General features: G+C 41.1%; 1 protein-coding gene across 1 annotated transcript in view; it reads left to right on the top strand.

Moving 5' to 3' along the window:
* MOGAT1 (monoacylglycerol O-acyltransferase 1) overlaps nt 1-26,498 on the top strand; it is a 30,620-nt gene extending 4,122 nt beyond the window's left edge. Inside the window, exons 2-6 of the mRNA XM_008145105.3 lie at nt 12,018-12,196; nt 13,010-13,214; nt 16,707-16,881; nt 17,380-17,579; nt 26,318-26,498. Of these exons, the coding sequence (XP_008143327.1) occupies nt 12,018-12,196; nt 13,010-13,214; nt 16,707-16,881; nt 17,380-17,579; nt 26,318-26,472 (914 nt within the window). The 3' untranslated portion in view covers nt 26,473-26,498. The remainder of the gene's footprint in view (nt 1-12,017; nt 12,197-13,009; nt 13,215-16,706; nt 16,882-17,379; nt 17,580-26,317) is intronic.
* The last annotated feature ends 296 nt before the right edge of the window (nt 26,499-26,794 follow it).

Below are 26,794 nucleotides of genomic sequence, written 5' to 3'. Positions count from 1 at the left end.
CCAGCGCGCGCGTGCGTGTGTGTGTGTGTGTGTGTGTGTGTGTGTGTGTATCACATTTTCTTTATCTTTTCATACATCAATGGACATTTGGGTTGTTTCTATGTTTGGCTATTGGGGTACAGATATCTTTTCAAGATAGTGATTTTATTTCCTTCAGATAAATACCCAGAAATGGGATTGCTGGATCACCTGTGATTCAATCTTAATATTCCAAAAATAAAAACATTACTTACTAACTTGTGGGCTACCAACCTGCTGACTGAAAAGTAGCAAATTGAAAAAGATAGCCATTTATTGGCTATCTTTTACCTACGACCCCACATGTCACAGATTATTAGGTTTATTATTTTAGATGAGGAAAACTGAAGCTCAAGAGGTTAAATATCTTGCCTAACACCACATGGGTGGGACCATGATGTTTTATTGAATGGGTCTATTTATTTACATATTTATTTAAGCACCCTTATTGAGATACAGAGGTAAACTGCACGTATTTAAAGTGTACAATTTGACAAGTTGTGATATAAGAAGCCATCACCACAGTTAAGATAGTGAATATAGCCATCATCTCTAAAGATTTCTCATATCCCTTTTGTAATCTCTCCAAGCTTCCACTGATATTCTTTCTGTCATGCAGATTAGTTTGCATTTTCCAGTATTTTATCTAAAAATGGAGTCAGATCATATGTATTCTTTTTTAAAATATATTTTATTGATTTTTTACAGAGAGGAAGGGAGAGGGATAGAGAGTTAGAAACATCGATGAGAGAGAAACATCGATCAGCTGCCTCCTGCACACCCCCTACTAGGGATGTGCCCGCAACCAAGGTACATGTCCTTGACCAGAATCGAACCTGGGACCCTCGAGTCCGCAGGCTGACACTCTATCCACTGAGCCAAATCGGTTAGGGCATATGTATTCTTTTTTGTTTGGCTTCTTTCACCCAATGTAATTATTGTGAGATCATTTTTATTGTTGTGTGTATAAGTAGTTCATTGCCTTTTTGTTTTGAAGTGGTATTCTAGTGAATGAGTATATTGCAATTTGTCCATTCATCTGTTGATGAATATTTGGTGATAGCCATTGTGAATAACACTGCTGTGAACTCACAAGTCCTTGTATAAACACAGGCTTTCTTTATACTTCGGTAAACCAGACATGGAATGGCTGATCATGGTATGGTAGGTTCAGAGTTAACTTCTTTTTAAAAAATGGAATTTATTGGGGTGACATTTGTTAATAAAATTATATAGGTTTCAGGTGTACAGTTCTATAACACATCATCTGTATATTGTATTGTGTGTTCATCACCCCAAGTCAAGTCGCTTTCCATCACCATTTATTCCCCCTTTACCTTTCCACCTCCCCCACCCCTCTTTCTGGTAATCATCATTCTGTTGTCTGTCCCTATGTTTTATATTTTTTTGTTTTTTTGCTTAATCCTGTTACCTTTTTTCACCCAGCCTCCCGAAAGGTTTAACTTTTAAAGAAACTTGCCAAGCCCTGGCCGGTGTGGCTCAGTTGGCTGAGCATCATCCCATGCATCAAGAGGTCACTTGTCTGGGTTGCGAGCTTGATCCCCAGTAGGGGGTATGCAGGAGGCAGTTGATGGATGTTTCTCTCTCTCCCCTCCCTTCCTCTTTCTCAAAACCAATAAAACATATTTTAAAAAATTCTTTATAAAGAAATTGCAAAACTTTCTTCTCAAGAGGTTGTATTTTTGTGCATTCCCACCAGCAGTTTGTGAGAGTTCCAGTCACTCCATCTTTGCCATCAGTTCATATAGTCAATCTTTATAATTTTTTGCAATTTTAATAAGTGTGTAGTGTTGTCTTATTGTAGCTTTAGTTTGCATTTCTCCAATGATTAATGATGAGCATCTTTTCATGTGCTTATTTGCCATTTGTATGTCTTCTTTGTTGAAGTGCCTTTTTAAATCTTTTGTCTATCTTTGAGTTGCTTATTTTCCTATTAATGAGTTTTGAGAGTTCTGTGTGTTGTTATATAGGTTTTTTCTTCCAACCTGTGGATTATCTTTTTATTCTCTACAGAGTATATTTTGAAAAACAAATTTTTAATTTGCATGAAGTCCAATTTATCCATATTTTAAAGTCTGGATGTTAAAAATATGGATATAGGTATTATAGCTAAGAAATTTTTGCTTACTCCAAGGTAACAAAGTTTTTCATGCTTTCTTCTACAAGTTTTATAGTTTTAGGTTTTACATAGAGGTTATTGATACATTTTGGGTTAATTTTTGCCTATAGTGTAAGGTTTTAATTCATTTCTTGGCATATGTATAATCCAATTTTTCCAGCTCCATTTGTTTAAAAAAAAGAAGCTTTTTTTTTCTTTCCTCTATTGCATTGCCTTTCTGCCCTTGTCAAAAGTCAGTTGTCCATATATGTGTGGTTTATTTCTGGACTCTATTCTGTTCCAGTGATCTGTTTGTCTGTCTTGATGCCAGTACCATACTGTTTCGATTATTGTGGCTTTATAATAATTCATGAAATCAAATAGTCAAATAGTATTAGCCCTCAGATTTTTTCTTTTTCAGGTATTTATTTATTTATTTATTTATTTATTTTTTTTTACAGAGAGGAAGGGAGAGGGATAGAGAGCTAGAAACATCGATGAGAGAGAAACATCTATCAGCTGCCTCCTGCACACCCCCTACTGGGGATGTGCCTGCAACCACGGTACATGCCCTTGACCGGAATCGAACCAGGGACCCTTCAGTCCGCAGGCTGATGCTCTATCCACTGAGCCAAACCGGTTTTGGCTTTCAGGGTTATTTTGACTATTATAGTTCCTTTGCATTTCCATATGCATTTTATTTTTCAATTTCTTTGTTAATCCTCACCTGAAAATATTTTTTCTATTGGTTTTTAGAGATAGTAGGAGGGAGGGTGGGAGAGAGAGAGAGAGAGAGAAACATGGATGTGAGAGAGACACATTGATTGGTTGCCTCTTACATGTCCCCCAACCAGGGCTGGGATTGAACCTGCAACCCAGATATGTGCCCAAGTATGGGAACCAAACCTGAGACCCTTCTGTACAAGGGCCGATGTTCTAACCACTGAGCACACCGACCAGGGCTCCATATGCATTTTATTTTATTTTTATTTTCAACTTTTTATTTATTTTAATTTTTAAAAATTTTTAAAAATAAATCTTTATTGTTCACATTATTACAGGTGTTCCTCTTTTTTTCCCCCCATAGCTCCCCTCCACCTGATTCCCCACCCCACCCCATGCCCTTACCCCCCACCACTGTCTTCATCCATAGGTGTTAGATTTTTGTCCAATCTCTTCCCACACCCCTCAGACCCCCTTCCCCCTGAGAATTGTCAGTCCACTCCCTTTCTATGTCACTGATTCTATTATATTCACCAGTCCATTCTGTTCTTCAGATTTTTTATTCACTTGATTTTTAGATTCACTTGTTGGTAGGTATGTATTTGATGTCATTTTGTTGTTCATAATTTTTATCTTTACCTTTTTCTTCTTCTTCCTCTTCTTAAAGAATACCTTTCAGCATTTCATGTAATCCTGGTTTGGCGGTGATGAACTCCTTTAGCTTTTTCTTATCTGTGAAGCTCTTTATCTGACCTTCAATTCTGAATGATAGCTTTGCTGGGTAGAGTAATCTTGGTTGTAGGTTTTTTTCTTTTTTTTTTTTAATATATTTATATATTTTATTGATTTTTTACAGAGAGGAAGAGAGAGGGATAGAGAGTTAGAAACATCTATGACAGAGAAACATCAATCAGCTGCCTCCTACACACCCCCCACTGGGGATGTGCCCGCAACCAAGGTACATGCCCTTGACCGGAATTGAACCTGGGACCTTTCAGTCCACAGGCCGACGCTCTATCCACTGAGCCAAACCGGTTTCGGTGTGTAGGTTCTTTCTATTCATCGCTTTGAATATTTCTTGCCACTCCCATCTGGCCTGCATAATTTCTGTTGAGAAATCAGCTGACAATCGTATAGGTGCTCCCTTGTAGATAACTGTTTTTCTCTTGCTGCTTTTAATATTCTCTCTTTGTCTTTTGCTCTTGGCATTTTAATTATGATGTGTCTTGGTGTGGTCCTCTTTGGATTCCTCTTGTTTGGGGTTCTCTGCGCTTCCTGGACTTGTAAGTCTATTTCTTCCACCAGGTAGGGGAAGTTTTCTGTCATTATTTCTTCAAATAGGTTTTCAATATCTTGCTCTCTCTCTTATTCTGACACCCCCATAATTCAGATGTTGGTACGCTTTAAGTTGTCCCAGAGGCTCCTTACACTATCTTCAAATTTTTGGATTCTTTTTTCTTTTTTCTTTTCCGGTTGGGTGTTTTTTGCTTCTTTGTATTTCAAATCTTTGACTTGATTCTTGCGATCCTCTAGTCCAGTGGTTCTCAACCTTTCTAATGCCGCGACCCTTTAATACAGTTCCTCATGTTGTAGTGACCCCAAACCATAAAATTATTACTGTTATGAATCGTAATGTAAATATCTGTGTTTTCCGATGGTCTCAACCTGTGGGTTGCGACCCACAGGTTGAGACCCGCTGCTGTAGAGCCTAAGACCATCGGAAAACACAGATATTTACATTACGATTCATTAACAGTAGCAAAATTACAGTTATGAAGTAGCAACGAAAATAATTTTATGGTTGGGGGTCACCACAACATGAGGAACTGTATTAAAGGGTTGCGGCATTAGAAAGGTTGAGAACCACTGCCTAGTCTGCTGTTGGATCTCTGTGTATTATTCTTTATTTCAGTCAGTGTATGCTTAATTTCTAGTTGGTCCTTTTTAATATCCTTGAGGGTCTCACTAAATTTATCGGCTTTTTCCAGAAAATTCTTGAAAAACCTTATAACCGTGGTTTTGAACTCTATATCCAGTCATTTGCTTTCCTCCATTTCTGTCATTTGTGACCTGTTTCTTTGTCTCCGCATTTTGGCTGCTTCCCTGTGTTGAAAGAGTGGCTTTGTGTGCTAGGTGTCCTATAGGGCCCAGTGGCTTAGCCTCCCCAGTTACCTGAGGTGGACACTCTTGGTGCACCCCTTTGTGGGCTGTGTGCACAGTCTTGTTGTAGTTAAGCCTTGATTGTTGTTGGCATCACTGGGAGGAATTGACCTCCAGGCCAATTGGCTGTGAAGATCAGCTGTGTCTACGCTGGGAGAACTTCTGTGCTGGAGACACCCTTATGAGACAAGACTTGCTTCAGTGGGGCTTTGGTGCTCACTGAGTCTGCCCCCTCAGTGTGTCGTTTATGGATCTGAGGAGTTATAATCTGGATGGTCCCACTCTGAAATCTAAAATTAACTAACAAACTTAGGGATAGCTAAAAGCCAGTATGAAGCTGAAAGTGGGTCATTGGATCAGTCACTATGTCTACTTGTATGAGATTAGAAGTCAAGACTTTCCTGCAAATGGAGGTCACCCTGTGAGATTATAACTTGTTCCCAGCCAGGCAGCACTGTCTAATCTATGATGCATTATTATGGGTACACTGGCTCTTGGATCTCCAAGGAGGTGCTAATTTAGCCTCTGCCTGAGGCCACCCAGCAGGAGCTACGGAGAGATCTGCAGATTCCTCTTCTTTGTTTGGGTTTTGGAGGTGCCCAGATGAGACCCAGCTGTGAAGCAATGCAAGCTGCTGTGGGGCCTTGGGCCTTCTTTTGGATGTTCTGGGTCTCTCTGACTCAGCTGAAGTTTGTTAGTTAATTTTAGATTTCAAATGACCAGGCTATTCATATGCAAAAGCCTCTGTGCACACTTGGGTGGGGCGGGGTCTCAGGGTGGAGCAAACAGCAATGGCTTCCCGTCAGTCCTGCCCTGAGAGGCCCCGGGTCTCAGTGTCCCTCGGTAATCGCTGCAAGCACCTCTGAGAGAAAGCCGCCCTCGAGTTCCGCCCGCTGCCAGACAGTCCAGTTTCTCCCCGTATGAGTCTGGGTCCCCAGAGTCTCCCCCGGAACTGGAGTTCAGAGCAGTCGGGAGCTTGTGTTTCCCTCCGGATTGAAAAAGCCAGCCGCGTACTCAGTTGCCAGCCCTCTCCGCGCGCGCGCCTCTGTACCTCTGCCTTTACTTCCGCAGCTCCTGTGAGTCTCATTGTGCTTTTCTCTTTCCTTCTAGTTGTAGAATTTCCACTCAGCCAGTCTTTCTGTGGTTCTGGATGATGTCCATTTTGTCTTTTAGTTGTAGTTTTGAAGTGGTTGTGCGAGGCAGCAAGTTCAGGTATTTACCTATGCCGCCATCTTGGTTTCTCCTCCATATGCATTTTAGAATCAGCCTGTCAATTTCCATGAAAAAAAGCCTGCTGGGATTTTCATTGGGATTGCCTTTTTTTTTTTAATGTGTTTATTTTGTTGTTGATTTTAGAGAGAGAGGAAGGGAGGAGAGAGAGAGAAACTTCATTCCCCAGTCGGGATGTGAATTTGCTAGAATACATCTTTTCTATAAAGCTAGGGATAGCTAAAAGCCACTATGAAGCTGAAAGTGGGTCATTGGATCAGTCACTATGTCTACTTGTATGAGATTAGAAGTCAAGACTTTCCTGCAAATGAAGGTCTCCCTGTGAGATTCTAACTCGTTCCCAGCCAGGCAGCACTGTCTAATCTACGATGCATTATTATCACTTATAGGTATGATTTATAATTTCCCCCATCTTTTAATTTTAGAAATTTTCAAACCTACAGAAGTACTAAAAAAATAGTTCAGTAAAGACTGTTTGTACTTAGATTCACCAGCTCTTAGCATTTTGCCACACACACACTTTGTTGTGACTGCTGCTGTTGAACCATCTGAAAATAAGAAATTAAGTTATAGAAATCATTGTCCTTCATCCCTATGAAATACCATGGAGTATGTCTCTTGAAAAGAAGGATTTTGTATGGAATTACAATCCCATTATCATCTTCAAGAAATTTATCAGCCCGGCTGGCATGGCTCAATGGTTGAGCGTCAACCTATATGAACCAGGAGGTCATGGTTCAATTCCCACTCAGGGCACATGCACGGGTTGTGGGCTTGATCCCCTGTGTTGGGTGTGCGGGAAGCAGCTGATCAATGATTTTTATTGTTGATGCTTCTAGTTCTCTCCTTTTTCTCTGAAATCAATAAAAATATATTTTTAAAAATGTATCAGTGATATAATGATCTTATTTAATATGTAGTTCATATTCAGATTTTCCTAATTGTCTTCAAATATTCCTTTAAAGCGAACAGTTCCTATACCTGTTACTTGTTCTTTAATCTTTTTAAGAGATTTTTTAAAAAAAAGTCCCAGCTAATTATGCTCTGATGATTAGAGTCGGATTAAACATTTTGGGCAAGAAGACCAGCAAGGTGATGGGGTATATTTTCCATTGGATCATATTAAGAGGCTTATGTTATTTTTTGACTGTATTGCTGATGTTAAATGTAATGATGATGTATACGCTATTCAAGTGGGCGGGGCATGGCAGCACTATTCACGGTAGCCAAAAGGTGGAAACAGCCCGAATGTGCATCCACAGATGAATGGATAAATTGCAATATATTCATACAGGGGAATATTCTTCAGCCTTAAAAAGGAATAAAGTATCGGGACACGCTACAACATGGATGAACCTCAAAAACTTGATGTCTAGCCTTGGCGCAGTTGGTTGGAGCGTCAACCTGTGCACCAAAAGGTGGAGGATTCAATTCCCAGTCAGGATACATACTCAGGTTGTGGGTTCGATCCCCAGTTGGGGTGTGTGCAGAATGTTTCTCTCTCTCTCTCTCTCTCCCCCCCCCGCCCCCTCTCTTTCTCCCTCTCTCTCTTCCTCTAAAGCAAGCATGTCAAACTCATGGCCAGTGGGCCGCATGCCTCCCACCGGCTGTGAGTTTCACATGCTTGCTCTAAAGTAAAAAAAAAAAAAAAAAAAAACTTGATGTCTTCAAAAGGATACATATTGGATCATACAATTTATATAAAAAGTCTGGAAGCAGTAAATCCACAGGTACAGAATGCAGATTGTTGGTTGTCGGGGTCAGGGGAGAGGAAAATAAGGAGTGACTGCTTAATGGATACAGGGTTTGATTTTGGAGTGATGTTATATGAATTTTACCTCAATAAAAATTAGGGGAGGCAGGTTCCTCAAAAGTGGGGAGAAAGCCAAGTCTATGGGAGTGTAAGAGATAGAGGCTGACCTGTGGTTTTTCATCCAGGATGTACCTAAGTCAAGGCAGCTGAAATTCAGGCCTTCAATGTAGCTTGGTTTGTGAATCTAGATAATTCTAGCAGGTGTCAACATCAGCTTTGAGAGCTGTATAATATATTGGAATACACTTCGTTTCTTCCTTGTCTCTTTGACCTCCAATTTAGAAGAATCATGTTACCTTGGATTGCTTGATGAGATAAAAATAGAAAATAGAGGTGATCCCTTCACCTAGTTTTTGTAGGGTTTTCTGCTTTCGATCCAATTTAGGATCAAGGGATTTAAAAATCTTTTTTGATACGATATGAAATAGAAAAGAATGTGTGCAATGTGTGGAGTGGGAGTTTAAATGAGAGCACTCCTTTAGATAGTAAGATATTAACACTTTGCACTCGCTTGCTTTTTTCTCGATTCCTTTATTCTAATGCTAACCGTGTCGAGTCACACTCGAGTGCAAAAGGTTAAAGTGTATCAGGCGACAAAGATGTTCTGCTCAGTGCTCCAGTATTTGACTTACTATCCTATGGAAGTAAATCAAAAAGTGGGAGAGAAACATCATGGATTTGCTGCCTCCTGCACCACCCCTACTGGGGATTGAGCACACGACCCGGGTATGTGCCCTGAACGGAAGTGAAGGGACAAAGTTCTTTTTAAGTTCAAGCTGATAGAGAGTGGAAAGGAGTTTGGGGCTCTGAAGTCAGCACTGGATTAGCGACTGCAGCACATAATAGCAGAGAAGGAGGCAATGGCACTCCTTAAAGTAATAGTAACAGCTGGCATTTATTGAGCACTTACTATGCACCAAACCTTATGTCTTTATGCTCCCTCCCCTCTCATTGATATATTTCTCTTTTTATAAACATTTTTTCAGTGTAACATGTAGCACAAACATAAGAAGGAAATCTCTAGCTTAGCTTAATATATTACTTTAAGGCGTACATTCTTTTTTTTTTTTAAATATATTTTATTGATTTTTACAGAGAGGAAGGAAGAGGGATAGAGAGTTAGAAACACCCATGAGAGAGAAACATCATTCAGCTGCCTCCTGCACACCCCCTACTGGGGATGTGCCCGCAACCAAGGTACATGCCCTTGACCGGAATCGAACCTGGGACCCTTCAGTCCGCAGGCCGACGCTCTAACCACTGAGCAAAACTGGTTAGGACTAGGCGTACATTCTTGTTACTAACTACCCAAGCCAAGATTGGTCAGTTTTTGCATCATTAGGTGCATGAACAATTTGGATTTTGCTCTGTCATTGTGAAATATTACAAGTAGCGATAGAGGAGCTACGATAGAAAGAGTCCCTCCTATGCTATTTCTATCTCTGGCAATAGAGTTCCTGAAATGAAGTTTTTCACTAGAATGTGCCCCTGTGTGGCACATGAGTAATGGCTGCTTGGTCAAGGTGAACACCTGTTGTATCCCTCTGCATCCCTCCTGTCAGTGATGATCCTTCCTCCTTTTCTCCCCTGCCCCCGCCTTATCTCATGCCAGTGGGAACTTTGAATTTAGGCAGATCAACCACTTATATATAGTATGTGGCTTGGGCAATTCAGAGACAATGGGGCTTGAACCTCTCTAAGCCCCATTGTCTCTTCTATGGAAAAGGCATTAAGAATACTATGGCTGCGGGAGAAACCAAGATGGCGGCATAGGTAAACACCTAAACTGCTGCCTCGCACACAATTTCAAAACTACAACTAAAAGACAAAATGGACATAATCCAGAACCACAGGAAGGCTGGCAGAGTGGAAATTCTACAACTGGAAGGAAAGAGAAAAGCACACTGAAACTCACAGGAACTGCGGAAGGCAGAGGGATGGAGGTGTGCACGCGGAGAGGGCTGGCAACTAAGTACACGGCTGGCTTTCTCAATCGGGAGGGCCACAAAAGCTCCTGACTGCTCTGAACTCCAGTTCTGGGCAAGACTCTGGGGACCCAGACTCATTCGGGGAGAAACTGGACCATCGGGCAATGGGCGAAACTTGAGGGCGGCTTTCTCTCAGAGGTGCTTGCAGTGATTACTGCGGGACACTGAGGCCCAGGGGGGTTCTTAGGGCAGGGCTGATGGGAAGCCATTGCTGTATGCTCCGCCCTTAGACTCCACCCCATCCAAGCTGAGCGTAAAGGCTTTTGCAAGTCTTGTCTCATAAGGGTGTCTCCAGCACAGAAGTTCTCCCAGTGTAGACACAGCTGATCCTCACAGCCTTGAGGTCAATTCCTCCCAGTGATACCAACAACAATCAAGGCTTAACTACAATAAGATTGTGTACACAGCCCACAAAGGGGTGCACCAAGAGTGTCCACCTCAGGTAACTGGGGAGGCTGAGCCATGGGGCCCTATAGGACACCTAGCATACAAAGCCAATCTATCAACTCAGGGAAGCAGTCAAAATGTGGAGACAAAGAAACAGGTCACAAATGACAGAAATGGAGGAAAGCAAATGACTGGATATAAAGTTCAAAACCATGGTTATAAGGTTTTTCAAGAATTATCTGGAAAAGGCCGATAAATTTAGTGAGACCCTCCAGGATATGAAAAAGGACCAACTGGAAATTAAGCATACACTGACTGAAATAAAAAATAATATACAGAGATCCAACAGCAGACTAGAGGATTGCAAGAATCAAGTCAAAGATTTTAAATACAAAAAAGCAAAAAACACCCAACCAGAAAAGAAAAAAGAAAAAAGAATCCAAATATATGAAGATAGTGTAAGGAGCCTCTGGGACAACTTCAAGCGTACCAACATCCGAATCATCCAGAAGAAGAAACAGAGCAAGATACTGAAAACCCATTTGAAGAAATAATGACAGAAAACTTCCCCTACCTGGTGAAAGAAATAGACTTACAACTCCAGGAAGTGCACAGAACCCCAAACAAAAGGAATCTAAAGAGGACCACACCAAGACACATCATAATTAAAATGCCAAGAGCAAAAGACAAAGAGAGAATCTTAAAAGCAGCAAGAGAAAAACAGATAGTTACCTACAAGGGAGCACCCATACGATTGTCAGCTGATTTCTCAACAGAAACTGTGCAGGCCAGAAGGGAGTGGCAAAAAAATGTTCAAAGTGATGAATAGCAAGAACCTACAACCAAGATTACTCTACCCAGCAAAGCTATCATTCAGAATGGAAGGGCAGATAAAGAGCTTCACAGATAAGAAAAAGCTAAAGGAGTTCATCACCGCCAAACCAGTATTATATGAAATGCTGAAAGGTATTCTTTAAGAAGAGGAAGAAGAAGAAAAAGGTAAAGATAAAAATTATGAACAACAAATACATATCTATCAACAAGTGAATCTAAAAATCAAGTGAATAAAAAATCTGATGAACAGAATAAACTGGTGAATATAATAGGATCAGGGGCATAGAAAGGGAGTGGACTGACAATTCTCGGGGGGAAAGGGTGTTGGGGGTGCGAAAAGACACTGGACAAAAATCGTACACCTATGGATGAGGACAGTGCGGGGGAGGGTAAGGGCAGAGGGTGGGGTGGGAACTGGGTGGAGGGGAGCTATGGGGGGAAAGAAGCGGAACAATTGTAATAATCTGAACAATAAAGATTTATTTAAAAAAATACTATGGCTGCTTCATTGATACCATGGATATATGAGGATTAAATGGAAATATTTTGGCCGAATACACAATACAATACTTGGTATATAGTAAACATCCAATACTATGTCAGTGCCATCTTGTTTTATTACCCACTTGAACTGAGGTTCAGTTTAACACCCTTTGTATGTATTAAATCTCCCTCCATGGGCCAGTGATTGGACAAGAGTGAGCAGATGCTAACCCTGATTCCTGAGGGCTTCCCTTTCTTACAGCGGAGGTGTGCATTGGAATCCTCTTGCTACTGATCTTATACAACTACTGGTTCCTGTACATCCCTTACTTGACATGGCTCTACTTTGACTGGCGTACTCCAGAGCAAGGAGGCAGGAGATCCAACTGGGTCAGAAGCTGGGCCGTTTGGAAGTACTTTAATGACTACTTTCCAATTCATGTGAGTAGACTTGTTTTATATAGTATGATTTTGAGCTTGAAGAAGAATGAAAAAATTTTATTACATATATTTCTTTTTTTATATATTTTTATTGATTTCAGAGAGGAAGGGAGAGGGAGAGAGAGAGATAGAAACATCGGTGATGAGAGAGAACCATTGATTGGCTGCCTCCTGCACGCCCCCCACTGGGGATCGAGCCCACAACCTGGGCATGTGCCCTTGATCAGAATCGAACCCAGGGCCCTTCAATCCACAGGCTGATGCTCTATCCACTGAGCCAAACCAGGTAGGGCTATTACATGTATTTTAAGTTTTTCCTCTTTTAGAGGGAGAAAGCCTACAAATCAGCCCAAGTTACTAAATAGACTGTAAGCTAAGTGAAAACTTAGGCTGTTGTGAGGGGCTCTGGGCTCAGGAAATATGGGAATTAAAACAAGTCATATTCTCCATTTCCTTTTTAAATTTTTTTTCATTTTTTTTTTGTTAATCCTCAACCAAGGATATTTTATTCCATTGATTTTTTTTTTTTAGGGAGAGTGGAGGGGGAGAAAGAGAGAGAGAAAGAAACATCGATGTGAGATAGATACATCGATTGGTTGCATGGATCAAACCACAACCCAGGTACCTGCCTTTGATTGCGAATCAAACCTGGACCTTCAGTCCACAGGTGGATGCTCTAACCACTGAGCAACCCGCCAGGGCTCATATCCTCTTGACATAATTGTTAGTCATTTAGTTTCTTCCTGGAAACTAGTCAGGGAACTTTTTTCTTTTTCTTTTTTTTTTTTAAATCTCAATGTAAATATGTTGTAGCTCATCAAAACTAGTGATTTGGATCCAAGTCACAATTACATATTTGGGTTTCACCCCCATGGAGTGCTCGTGGCTGGAGCCTTTGGAAATTTTTGTACAAATTATTCGGACTTCAAGAAGCTCTTCCCCGACTTTACTGCGTATCTCCATGTGCTTCCGATTTGGTTCCGGTGCCCTCTCTTCCGAGAATACCTGATGAGCAGTGGTAAGTAAAGGCAGATTGCTGTTTCTGCAATGTTCTAGGAAGACAGGATCACACAGAATGGCCCCCTCCCCCACTCCCAACCCAGTTAGTTTTAGTCTTTATCCCAATCTGGCACTTTTTGGATATTTCTTGCCTCCCTCACTGCACTGTAAATTCCAGCACAACACAGACTGTCCTTTTCTCTGTCCACCCACAGATCTAGCATACTGCCTGGAATTTAGGGATGTTCAATAGGTGTGAATTTAATGAAAGAATAAATTGATGAGTCTATTTTATGATCCCAGATGTGGCAGAGAGAATCAAATAAGTGGTAAATGGCAGCGTTGGAAAGGTGCCTGATATGCTTTTATGAATATTAGAGATGAAAAATGTCCTCTGATGTGTCTTGAAGTAATGGCAGTATTAAACTAAACATAATCTGCTATCTTTTCCTTCCCAGGTTAAATAAATATAATGGGTCAGAAATAAGAGTTCATTCCACTTTGCTTTTCTGAACTAGTGGAAGATTCTTCGATTAGTGAAGCTGTAATTCTACCAATTCTGAGAATAAATTAAGCTGAAATGCTATCAAGATACGATATAAATGTGTACAATAGCTCTCACTGTGTCTGTAACTCTCGCTTCAACTGAAGAGGCTCATTTTGTTTGGTTTTCCAATTTGACCAAATTATTAACTAACCATAAGCTATAGTAACTGAGAAAGTGCTTTCTGTTTATGATCATTGTATAGGTTAATTATTATTGTCTTTGCATTTCTTGGATATAAAGGGAAGTGGATAGTCTTTTTTTTTTTTGAAAAATTCCAATTTCAGGATCAATAAGTGGCATATTCAGAGACAGAATTTTCCATGGTCTTCCAGGTTTTCATTACTTCCTATTAATCTATCAAGTCTCCGTTGTTATAAATACCAGGTAGGAGTCACTCAGCACTGAAGAACCAGGCTCAATGGCTGGATTTTTAGGTTCTGTTTATGGACCTTCTCCCATATGGCCCTGGGCTCTCTGTCCAGTCTAGGTTGCCACTGCCTGTGGCCTCTAGGGGGTGCACTAAAACTCCCAAAATACTGTAGAGGAAAAATATCCCTTCTTTTCAGAGTTGTGCAGACATTGGGTTAGAATTTTTTTTCTTTTTTATTGAATTTATTAGGTTGACAGTTAATACAATTGTATGTTTCAGGTGTACAATTCTATAATACATCATCTGTATATTGTATTAAGTGTTTACCACCCAAGTCAAGTCTCCTTCCATCATCATTTATCCCCCCTTTACTTTCTCCTACCTCCCCCCACCCCCTTTCCCTCTAGTAATCACCATAATATTGTCTGTGTCTATGAGGGTTCCCCCCGCCTTAATCCCTTCACCTTTTTCACCCGATCCACACCCCCTCTCGCCCCTGTCTCCTCTCCTTTGACAGTTGTCAGTCTGTTCTCTATCTATGAGTCTGTTTGTGTTTTGTTTGTTAATTTCCATTTGGGATAGCTGGTTGGACCTGGAGAGCATTATGCTAAGTGAAATAAGCCAGTCAGAGAAAGAGAAGTACCATATGATTTTACTCACATGTGGAATCTAATAAACAAAATAAACTAACAAATTAGAGTTTCATAAAAAAAAAATTAAAGGGAAGCTTTAAAAATTTCAAAAAAGCACAGAAAGAAATTTACAGTAAATAGTTGCTGATTCAAAGTATAGCCATAGGTGAGTTTGAATAGTGTAATTGAGAGCTGGTGTGGCAAATTCATGGCACAACAGGTGCAGGTGCACCCTGTCCGTTGCATGTCAGATACAAATAATCAACCACAGGGTCTTTCTCCATGTGGTGCCCCCACAGCCACTGCCATTTACTGGAGTTGGCATCTGAGATGAGACGTGTCCATCACTGGCTTATGACACCACGAGACCTTTTCCTTTGCTATAACCTAAGATATTCCAAAAACGAAATAAATGGTACATTTGCACAATGGAATACTACTCAGCTGTAAAAAAAGAAGCAAGTCTTACTTTTTGGGACAGCGTGGATGGACCTGGAGAGCATTATGCTAAGTGAAATAAGCCTGTCAGAGAAAGACAAGTACCATATGATTTCACTTATGTGTGGAATCTAGTGACAAAAATAAGCTAGCAAACAAAATAGAAACAGACTCATAGATACAGAAAACAGACTAACAGCTGTCAGGTGCTGGGTGAAAAGGTGAAGGGATTAAGAAAAAAAAATAAAAAAGACAACAGTCTGGTGATTAACAGAGGGAAGGAGACTTGACTTTGGGTGGTGAACACACAATACAATATACAGATGATGCATTACAGAATTGTGCATTTAAAACATATATAATTTTATTAACCAATGTCACCACAATAAATTCAATAAAAAATTTTTTAAACACTAATATAAAAATATCCAAACTTTTAGCCAGTGGAGGTGCAAAGTTAGAGAGTCAAACCCTCCCAGAACCTGCTTCCCAGGATAGGCCTGGGTCCGAGGCTGCCCATCTACTCTGTGTCTGCCTCAGTAGCTGCTGCTCTGGGTGCGAAAGACAGATGCATGCGCCAGACCTCAGGCAGTGAAGAACCAATAGGGTTTTATTGATCCTTTGCTGTCAGATGTTTGTTTTGCTCTTACTCATGGGATTTCTGTGGCTTAAGTCCTTGTCAGTCCTGCCTCGAAATGCTTCCTCTTGGCTCATTTTGCTGAATAGGCACCCAGCAGGTGTCAGCCAGGGCACACTCTGTGTTTCAAGGCTCCTACGAAGGCTGGGCAGGTAGTGGAAGGCAGATCACAACAGGTTTATAAGCCATGAGGAGGACTTTAGATTTTATCTTGTAGGTAAGCCACGGGAACTTGGGAGGGGTTTTGAGCAAAAGAGGGACCTGACTGGATTGTGCATGTTGGAAAGATCATTCAGACAGGAGATACGTTAGAGGGAGGTGAGCCTGGAGACTGTGATGGTAGAAGGGGCCTGTTGGAGTGATCAGGGAGAGGTGATGAGGGCTCAGCTAGCACAGTGATCGCGGCAGTGGAAATACAGAAGAGGGGATTACTATGAAAAGTAGTTGACGGATTCAGCAATACTTAATGAAGGCAGCATGTAGTAATATTGTCACCATATAATCAGCATCTAGCAGGGTGTCTTGCTTGTAGCAGGTGCTCAGTAAATGCTTTTGAATGAATGAATACGGTCAACATGGTGGCCAAGAAGAGGGGACTACATACGGGACTTGGTTTCTGACTTGAGTGACTTAGATAGATGATGGTTCCATTCACCTTGATCGGTAACGTTGGACAAGGAACAACCCTGGTAAGTGATTGAATTCATTGGGTTTGGAAACATGGAATCTGAGGTGTTTCTCAGCTGTTGAGGTAGACAGAGTGTTCCAAATCTAAGCCATACAGGAAACCTTGTTAGATGTGCACTGATGCCATAGAATATTGTGATTAACGTGTTTTCAATTTTTAGAAAGGATAATTAGCTACACCTTTTGTTTTATTCACCAAGGGCCAGTCTCAGTTTCCAAGAAAAGTTTGTCCTATGTGCTGAGCAAGGAGGGAGGTGGAAACATTTCAGTCATTGTCCTTGGGGGTGCAGAGGAATCCTTAGATGCCCATCCCGGGAAATTCACTCTGTTCATCCGCCGGCGGAAAGGATTTGTGAAAATTGCTTTGACCCACGGGTAAGTGGCTTTTCATCTTGGGTGACTGGGTCAGGGAAGGTAAGACATTATTAAATGAGCACGAGGAAGTAAAGTAATTTTTGTAGCCCTTAAAGACAGTCCTCCTTCTAATCGACCTGCCCACAAAGGTAGCTCAAAGCCATGGCACCCACCAACTAAAATGTCTTTAAAAGCAAAGCAAACAAAAAACATACCAGGTGTCCAGCCAAATGAACAAAGGAACCATGGCCAAAACAATAGATGAAAAATCTTCCCGGAACCTTGATTTTCTATAGAATAATTTCCATAATCACTAGGCTGCTGAAGTGCCTTCCAAAGAATTTCAACTGTAAGTCAGTTGCAATGTACGGAACATGAAGTTGGTAGCATAGGTTGACTTGCGGACATTAAATAATTGTTAGAAATCTGTTGCGAAGTCAATTGGACATTATCACATCTTTGCATCCTTTTCATTGAAACTTCTCATTCTTTCCTTTTTTGTTTGTGTTTTATTTGCAGCGCCTATTTGGTCCCTGTGTTTTCTTTTGGTGAAAATGAACTATTTAAACAAGTTAGCAACCCTGAAGGCTCATTGCTTCGAACTGTGCAGGATAAACTACAGAAGATCATGGGGTTTGCTTTGCCACTATTCCATGCCAGAGGAATTTTTCAGTACAGTTTTGGCCTAGTGCCCTATCGGAAACCTATTCACACTGTTGGTATGTACATCGAAGACTGACGCTTGTTAAAACAAGTAAAAGCGTTATCTTACTTTGAGCATTGTTTGTTATTATTGACTGAGGTGCTAATCCAAGGGAAGTAGCTTTGAGTAAGAACTCCTTAAAATAATTCTATAGATGTTATTTGAGCTTCATGTCCAGTATGCCTGTTATTTATAAAACTAGCGTTCCCGTTGCAGGAAAAATCCTGCAATAGGATTTCCTGCTGCACTCTACCCCGCCTCCGCTCCGCCCTTGTCGCCCGCCCCACCTTCTCCTCCAGCCCACCTGGTTTCCCTTCGCCCTGGCCCTGACTTCGCTCCTCCCTTCTCCTCCCCTCCCCCCGCTCCGCCCCCCGGCTTGCTTGCTTCTTCGAAGCTTTACTCCCTTCTGCAGCTCTTGGCTTCTTTCGACGCTGTCTTGATATGCAAATTAACCGCCATCTTTGTTGGGGGTAATTTGCATACTCGTCCTGATTGGTTGGTGGGCGTGGCTTGGTTGGTGGGCGTGGCTTAGGTGTAGCGAAGGTGCGGTCAATGTGCATATTTGTCTATTATTAGATTAGATGACTATATTTTGTATTTGAGTGGGAATTGATGACTTCCAAGATCACTGCTCTTGAATTTCAGGTAGAATCCAATTTTAGAAATAAAATTTCTAGTCCTCTAGGATGAATCTATTTCTTTGTAGCAGCAGAGTATAACAGTAATTCTTTGATGAAGTTACATTGAATCTATTAATATATACAAGTTTCTATATAAAAGGTGTTTTCATCATGTTAGTATACATAGGCATCAGTTTCTATAGCAAATGCATTCTTTTTATGCAACTTAGGTATATTTATGTGAATCTTAATATAGACTGATTTTATTTTTTAAAGTTGCATGTTTAGCCCGACCAGCATGGCTCAGTGGTTGAGTGTAGACCTATGAACCAGGAGGTCACAGTTCAATTCCTGGTCAGGGAACATGCCCAGTTGCAGGCTAGATCCCCAGTGTGGGGTGTGCAGGAAGCAGCCGATCAATGATTCTCTCTCATCATTGATGTTTCTATCGCTTTCTTTCTCCTGCTTCCTCTCTGAAATCAATAAAAAATATATTTTTTTCAAAGTTGCATGTTTAGGGAAATGGAGATGGGGGAGGAGGATGACAGACCATGTTGATAAAATGGCTGAGGAGGAAAGTAATTAATTCCTTAGGTTGAAAAGGAACTGGAGAGTTGGAAATGAGAAAGCTAAGTCAGGCGCTAATATCAGAATTAACCAAAATTATATACTTCATAGGAAACTGAAGTAAGAGTCCCACTATGGCTAGCCCATTAACTAAAATACAGATGTTTTCTTTTTAGGTCTGTTTCATTAAAATAGGAATTTATTACTGTTAGCTTACAAGGGCTTAGCATTTCACATGCAGTCACATGACATTTTTAAATGCTATATTTAACTCAAATGGAATGTTAGAAGATGTTGATCCGTTAGTGTAATAGAAATACTGAGATAAGTTTAAGTCTGCAATTGTGTTTTTCAGGACAAGCTGGTTACATTTTTTGGCATATTGTTAATTAGTCATTTTTATATTTTATGTGCAAAATACTGTAGTTGGTATTTTGGGGGCATATAAGGAAAATGGCAAGACATGCTTTTAGGAACTGGAAGTTTAATTAAGTGTAACACATATGCACCATGAAAGAAGTTGTGAATGTTCAAAGCAAGTATATTTTTTCAGGTTAAATGATCATAGTTATCACCTGGTTGGCTTTAACATTTAAAAAATTTTATTCTTTTTAACATTTTTATTGAATTTATTAGGGTGACATTAATAAAATTATATAGGTTTCAAGTGTACAATTCTATAATATACGTCATCTGTAGATCATATTGTGTGTTCACCATCCCAAGTCAAGTCTCCTTCTAACACCATTTATTCCCCCTGTAAACATTTTTTTAAAAAAGTAAAGTAGTTTGTCATTCGACATAGACTGGTTGCACCTCTACTGACAAGTAATTAATTGATCAGTGGTCAAATGGAAATGACCAAATTCAAATTTGTTGTCAAGACTAGAAAACTGCAGCTTGGTTTTCACTCATGCCTATGTCCAATGGGCTTCTCTTAAAGATTCAGGAAAAGGAAAGATTCCTTCAGCACATGTTTCTATTTACCCCTGAACAATTATGTCAGAAAGACCATTTCTCGTCTGTAGCATCTCAGTTTCCACTATTACTTGAAATCTCTCGAAGCCCATGCTATGAATCTGAATGTTTCGAGGACTCGGCTGCCATGATCCAGAGGTGTGAGCTAGACTCCCGGATGAGGTGTAGTTAAAGACTTGGGTAGTGACTTGAAATAACACAAGTTGAGGACAAGATATTTACATCTAGAGGCCTGGTGCATGAAATTTGTATAGGGGGAGATCCTCAGCCTGGCCTGCACCCTCTTGCAATCCAGGACCCTTTGGGGGATGTCTGACTGTGGGATCAGGCCTAAACCAGCAGTTGGACATCCCTCTCACAATCCGAGACCGCTGGCTCCTAACTGCTGGCCTGTCTGCCTGCCTGATTGCCCCTAACCACTCTGTCTGCCTGCCTCATTGCCCCTAACCACTCTCCTGCCTGCCTGATCACCCCTAACCACTTGCCTGCCTGCCTCATTGCCCCTAACCCCTCTGCCTGCCTGCCTCATCACCACTAACTGCCTCTGCCTCAGCCCCCGCCACTGTAGCTTTGTCCAGAAGGACGTCCAGAATGACGTCCAGAATGATGTCCAGAAGGTCGTTCGGCTGTCTGGTCTAATTAGCATATTATGCTTTTATTATTATAAATTCCATAAACAAAAGCGAAGCCGTGGATCAGTCAGATGCAACAGAGAATAAAACACTGTATTATTTTGAAACAGTGAAGTTACCATGTTCATTTCTATTTTAGATGAATGCACTTCAAACCCAGGGTCCTTCTTTGTCTCCTTATAGCCTTTGCCTTAAAGTCTATTTTGTCTTATATAAGTATTGCTACCCCAGCTTTTTTTTCTTCTCATTTCCATCCCTTTACTTTCAGTCTATGTGTATCTTTCAATCTGAAGTAGATCTCTTGTAGGCAGCATATGTATGGGTCTTGCTTTCTTTTCCATTTAGCCACCCTTTGTCTTTTGATTAGAGAATATAAACCATTTACATTAAAGTAATTATTGATAGATTAGAGGACCATTGCATGAAGATTTGTGCAATAGGCCTTCTTTCCCCTGGCTGCCGGCACCGGTTTTCCTCTGGCACCTGGGACTCAGGCCTTTGCTCTGGCCGCCGCCTTCCGTCTTTGCTCCGGCCAGAGCCTTCAGTCTTGGCTGTAGCCGGAGTGCCACTCCTGTAGCTCCCTCCGCCCCTCGCCCTGCCCCTCATAGCAGGCGTCCTGCCCCGCCTGGCCGGTCCATGCCTGCATGCGTGCTGCCCAGAGGCCCGGAGCGGCTGGGGGGGGGGTGGGGCTTCTGCCATCTTTGTTGGGTTAATTTGCATACTCACTCCTGATTGGCTGGTGGGCGTCACAAAGTGACGGTCAATTTGCATGTTTCTCTTTTATTAGTGTAGATATGTAGTTATTGCTATTTTGTTGCTTATATATTTTTCTTTTTTCACTTCTTTTTCTATATTAATTAGTTGTAATTTACCAAAAAGTCCCAGTGTTAGATTATTTGCATTATGGATACCCTTACAGGCTTCACATCAGTGTTTGTGTGCAGCACAGAAAGGGATCTAGTACCATCTTTGCCAGACTTCCACAGACTTCCTGTTAACTCCTCAGCCTGTCTTCTGATTGTGGGTGTCATAGAAGTGCTGGTTTCATTTTGATCCTTATGGCAGCATTGAAAACAACCGTGCCATTAAGCCATTGGCCCTTTTTATCTGCAGGCGCACCATGATGGCTGTGTCTAATTCTCAGCACTGGCCACACGCACAATCAATACTGACGTCATGGCCCTGACTGGTTTGGCTCAGCGGATAGAGCATTGGCCTGCAGACTGAAGGGTCCCGGGTTCGATTCTGGTCAAGGGCACATGCTAGCATTGCAAGCTCCATCCCAGCAGAGGGTGTGCAGGAGGCAGCCAGTCAGTGATTTCTCTCATCATTGATGTTTCTATCTATCTCTCCCTCTCCCTTCCTCTCTGAAATCAATAAAAATATTTTTAAAAATTAAAAAAAACACACTAATGTCACGAAGCTGGTTATTATGCATCAGCCAGATGTGCAAGGAGGTGGTGTGGGCTTGAGGTCCGACTTGGAGAGAATTAGGATGTTTCATTTATCTTCTCCGAGCCTCAGAGTTTACGCCTCCAAAGAGGAGATGATTAGAATTGTCTGTCTTCTCTAACGGTTCCTGGGGAGTAGGTGACGTAATCTGTGCGGAGGCACCTGTACCCTCAGGTGCTAGGGGAGTGCGGGTTGATACAGAGCAGAAGCTTCCTGACTAGATTCTTGGGAGCTAGCAAATGTGTTTCAATTTTCCTGTTAGTTAATCGGAATCAAATAATGAGGATATAATGAGACAAATCCGGATTGTGGGGCATTGTACAAAACAGCTGGTCTGAACTCTTGAAAAATATCAATGTTGTGAAAGACCGAAAGGAGAGAGTAAGTACCCAGAGAGACACACACTGCCTGTTGTGGATTGGGGGGAACAGGGATAAAAGGTATTATTGAGACATTTGGTCAAGTTTGAATGTGGATTAAGTACAAAATAATATTGTGTAGAGGTTTAATTCCTTGGGTATGATAATGGTGTTGTTATGTGGGACAGTGTTTTTGTTCTTACATGCTGAAATATACAGGGATGATTGAAAGCTTATTGTCTACAATTTTCAAGTGGTCCTACAAAAATAAAAATAAATAATACATATATATATACATATATCAGATTCATATACATGTGTTGGCAAAAAGTTCAAAATTGGTGAGTCTATAGGAAGAGTGTGCAAGTGATTTTGCATTATTTTTTCTAGGATTGAAATATTTAAAAATAAAAACAGGTAGGGGGAAAAAGATAGGGAAGGGACGTACTTTAAATAAAACTGGTTTGAAACCACATGAGGACAAAAGTAGTCTATTATGTTTCAAGTCATATTTATATCCTGATGGGGGGAAACGCACACTAAGTGATTCTCTGAACTAGAAGGAAAGGAAGGGGAGCCTTTCATTGAAATATTAATTGTGGAGATTAAAAGAGATCATGTTAAGGGGACCAGTATTGTGCCCAGTATGATGTATAAAGTGCTCAATAAATGTTCATGAGTGGTGTGTGTGTGTGTGTGTGTGTGTGTGTGTGTGTGTGTGCATGGACACACACACACTTACACTGAGCATCTTTTGAGCCTTCACCATAAGCCAGAGGTTGGACTTGAACCCAGGTTTCATTTGGCACCCACGTTTGGACTCTTCACCACCCTGACCTGCCACGCAGCTCTCTGCCTGTCCTTTCTCTAGTGTGCAGCTATGTAGCTTCTAGAGAGAGAGTAATTCCTGTGTGAGACCCTTAAGGAGAGAAACTCTGTGGAGTTTTCATAATCACAGAAAAGCAGAACAGAGATTTCTTATTGTGAAAAATCTCTTGCCTCAACGAGAAGAAAATAATGCCCATTTCCTAATTTTTCTCCAGCTGTATATACAGTGGCCCACGTTCTTCATCTTTGATAAATACAACACAGCACCATAGACGTTAGAGCGAGGCTGCTGTGGAAGGCAACAGATGCATAACTGACCTCGGATTGTTGGGTGGACTTGGAACACGGAACAGGCGAGCATGCCAGCTATAAAAAGCACCGAAACATAAACAAGCGCTCTGGCTCCTGACTCTGCCACAAGTAGAAGTTGGGTGATTTTTTTCCAGGGCAACGAGTTCTCTTTCCGAGAGCAGCCTGATGCAGCTGGTTTTTCCATTGTGTCATAAAAGGAGAATTATGTAGCAGTTTGCCACTCACTTAGCTTTATGTTGAAAACATCTTTTTCTTCTCCTTAGTAGTAAACCTCTCCTTATTTGAGGAGAGAGAGAATTCTGATCAGGGGACCCTTCTCAGATTTGCATATTTTTGTTCCTTATCTCTGTCTTTATCCCTAAAAAGTAATTGAGAAAGATTTCTTATTCTGATTCAATTTTTGGGTCAGTTTTGTAATGAGGGGCAGGAATACTGGCTTGAAGTTACTTCCTTTCTGTGTGTAGTTGAGGAACTTTCAGCAGCTCAGTTTCTCTACATGTAAATAAGAGGAGGTGAGTAAGACTGTGTCTCATACTTTAAAGGGAAAGGTCTTATGATGATAAATTTAATACAGTGGCCATGTTTGGGCTTGCTGGAAGAACTCTCTGAAATACACTGAGTGGCCAGATTATTATGATCTCTGAACGCATAATAATCTGGCCACTCAGTGTATATCCTATATAATAAAAGGCTAATATGCAAATTGTCCCCTCGACCAGGAGTTCGACCAGCATGCAGGCCGGCCAACCACCCATGTCCCCTCCCCCTGGCCAGGCTGGCCAGACCTCACCCATGCACGAATTCATGCACTGGGCCTCACACACACACACACACACACACACACACACACACACACTGAGTGGCCAGATTATTATGCGTTCAGAGATCATAGATCATAATAATCTGGCCACTCAGTTTATAATAAAACCACTAATAAGAAAAGGACAGAATTGAAGTTAACTGTGAGATAGCGCACAGAAAATAAGACTCAACTTCAGAATCCACAAGTCCTAATTAAAGCAAGCTGGGAACAATACACCTCATCTCCTTAGGCGGCTGTGTCTCTCTATGTGTCCCCCACTCCCACACTGAATCGTTAGTTGCAATTGACCTCTGTCCGTGGGATAATTTCACTAAGAAAACAGAAGCTTTTTCTATAAAATCAACAATTCGCTAGGACAGTGGTCGGCAAACCGCCGCTTGCGCTGGTTTGCTGCTCTGTTGACTAATGAGTTTGCCGACCACTGCTAGGAGATTGACATGTAGATTCCCCCCGCCGCCGCCCCAAACAACAACAAAGTTCAGAGCTCAAAGGAAGCTTCAGATTTTCCCTAACTGTACTCATATCCATGCATGTGAAAATCAAGGCCAGGGCGGAAGTTACCTGTTAGCTCAGTGTGCTTGCTGGTGAGCTAGCACTAGGCCTGGCCCAGCCCAGTGCTTTCTATGCCTCGCCAGCTCCCACTTCCGCCCATGACCACATTAGCCTCAGTGCATACCCAGCCACAACTCACAGTGTGACGGTTATGTTTCTAATTCTCCGAGTTGAATTACAAAGGACTGATGTCTACTTTATAGAAATTTGACATCAAAACTACCAAAGAAAACTGTACATGAGCTTCTTGAGGCTATATCTGGTTTAAAAGTTAGCAGTTTGAGAATATTAATGCATATATGTGTCATGGGGTGACTCAGGATAGGCCAAAGGAAATATCCTCCTTTTTGAATTCTATTCTCTTACTGAAAGCCTAAGCTAATCAAAGGGAATAAGCAGTTTGCTGTCCAGGTTAGTCATTGAACATCCTGCACATTTTAAACTCTTGGCATCAGTAGCAGCATCAGACCAGCAGAGGGCGCAGTGAGTAGCAGAAAAGACCCAGGAGAGCAAAAGCCATGTGTACCTATCCGTATTTTCTAAAGCCTGAGACAGGTTAGATAAAAGTTATTTATTATATAAATGGCTTTTAAAATACGTATAGTAGTTTCTAGGTTTTAAAACAATTAATTAGCTCGTCTTTAATTACATAGGTAAAACACAAATATAGAAAATTTACACAGTACAGATACAGTGAAAAGTTCCTTCATCTCTCCTTCCTTGGGTTACCAGTCTCTCTTTCCAGACTTTTTAAATACATAAAAGGTTTATAATGTACCTAGAAATATAATTTTTTTCATAAATGGGATCATATATTTTTTACTTTCCCCCCACTTATTACATTTTAGACATCTCTATGTATGCATACATATATATTATTTTATTCTTTTAAATTGAAGTATAATTGACATTTTAGTAGCTTTACAATGTACTAACTTGATATTTGTATATAATGCAAAATGATCTCCACAATAAATCTCGTTAACATTTGTCACCGTGCATAGTTACAAAAATATTATTTTATTTGAAAAAGTTGCTGCCTGGGATTCCATTGAATGAATGTTCTATGGTTTATTTAATAATTTTTCTATTGAGACTTCTGGTTGTTTCCCCCCCCCCACTATTACAAACAGTGGAATCCTTATGATTATGCATGTTTTTTAGTACAGATATTTAGCTACGAAGATATATGTTCTTTGAATTTTTTTGGATGACATTAAACAGAGTCAGAGGAGAGGGTTGATGCCTCAGCATTCAAGACTTCACAGTCACTCACAATAGGGGACTGTGGTCTGGCTGTCAGCTGTACCAGAGGAGGAATGCCGGTGATGCACGCCGCAGCTGTGGCCTCTTCCCTCACAGCTGCGGGCAGCACAGTGGCTCACTTGACTCGAAGTCTGAACCACCAGGGAACTGACCATCCAGTGTCTGCCGGGAAGGGACGTTCTTGAATTGTTGTCAAATGGGATGGGGTGACCACTGTCGGCAGCCAGTAAAATGAGAGAGGGCTTGGCGCTGGCGGGGCTGATGGGTTCTGATTGAAAGATCTCTCCAGGGCTGTTCATTGAGGCAGTGGTCTGGAGTGGAGTGGCTTTGGTTTCTTACGTCTGATGTATTCTCTGTTTTTGCAGTTGGCCATCCAATCCCTGTTCATCAGACTCTGAACCCAACCCGGGAGCAGGTCGAGGAGCTGCATCAGACCTACATGGAGGAGCTCAGGAAGTTATTTGAGGAGCACAAAGGGAAGTATGGCATCCCAGAGCACGACACTCTCGTTTTTAGATAACTGTCCTCTTAGAAGGCCGCAGGAGGATGGGAGAATAAATACGTTAAATACGTTAATTTCGTTCCTTGACTATGGAATTAAATTTGCACCTGAAAAGTATTATTTATGGTGACAGATGTTGATGTAAATCTGTGATAAATAAAAATACAGTGTGTGATGATAGGATAAGGCTAGACATGACTGTAAGTCTATTAATAACTTCCTCATTGAGGAAGATGAAGTCATCTTACAGGTTCAGAAATGGTTTAGAATTATTCACGTGCTAAAAAAATTGACAGCTTCAAAAAATAATTAGACCCTTAGGCTCAATATTACAGTCATT

Source organism: Eptesicus fuscus, chromosome 11 (genome assembly GCF_027574615.1).
Source record: "Eptesicus fuscus isolate TK198812 chromosome 11, DD_ASM_mEF_20220401, whole genome shotgun sequence".
In the NCBI taxonomy this organism is placed as follows: Eukaryota; Metazoa; Chordata; class Mammalia; order Chiroptera; family Vespertilionidae; genus Eptesicus; species Eptesicus fuscus.
Note: the sequence above shows the minus strand (reverse complement) of the source record. Positions and strands in the feature narration are given on the sequence as shown.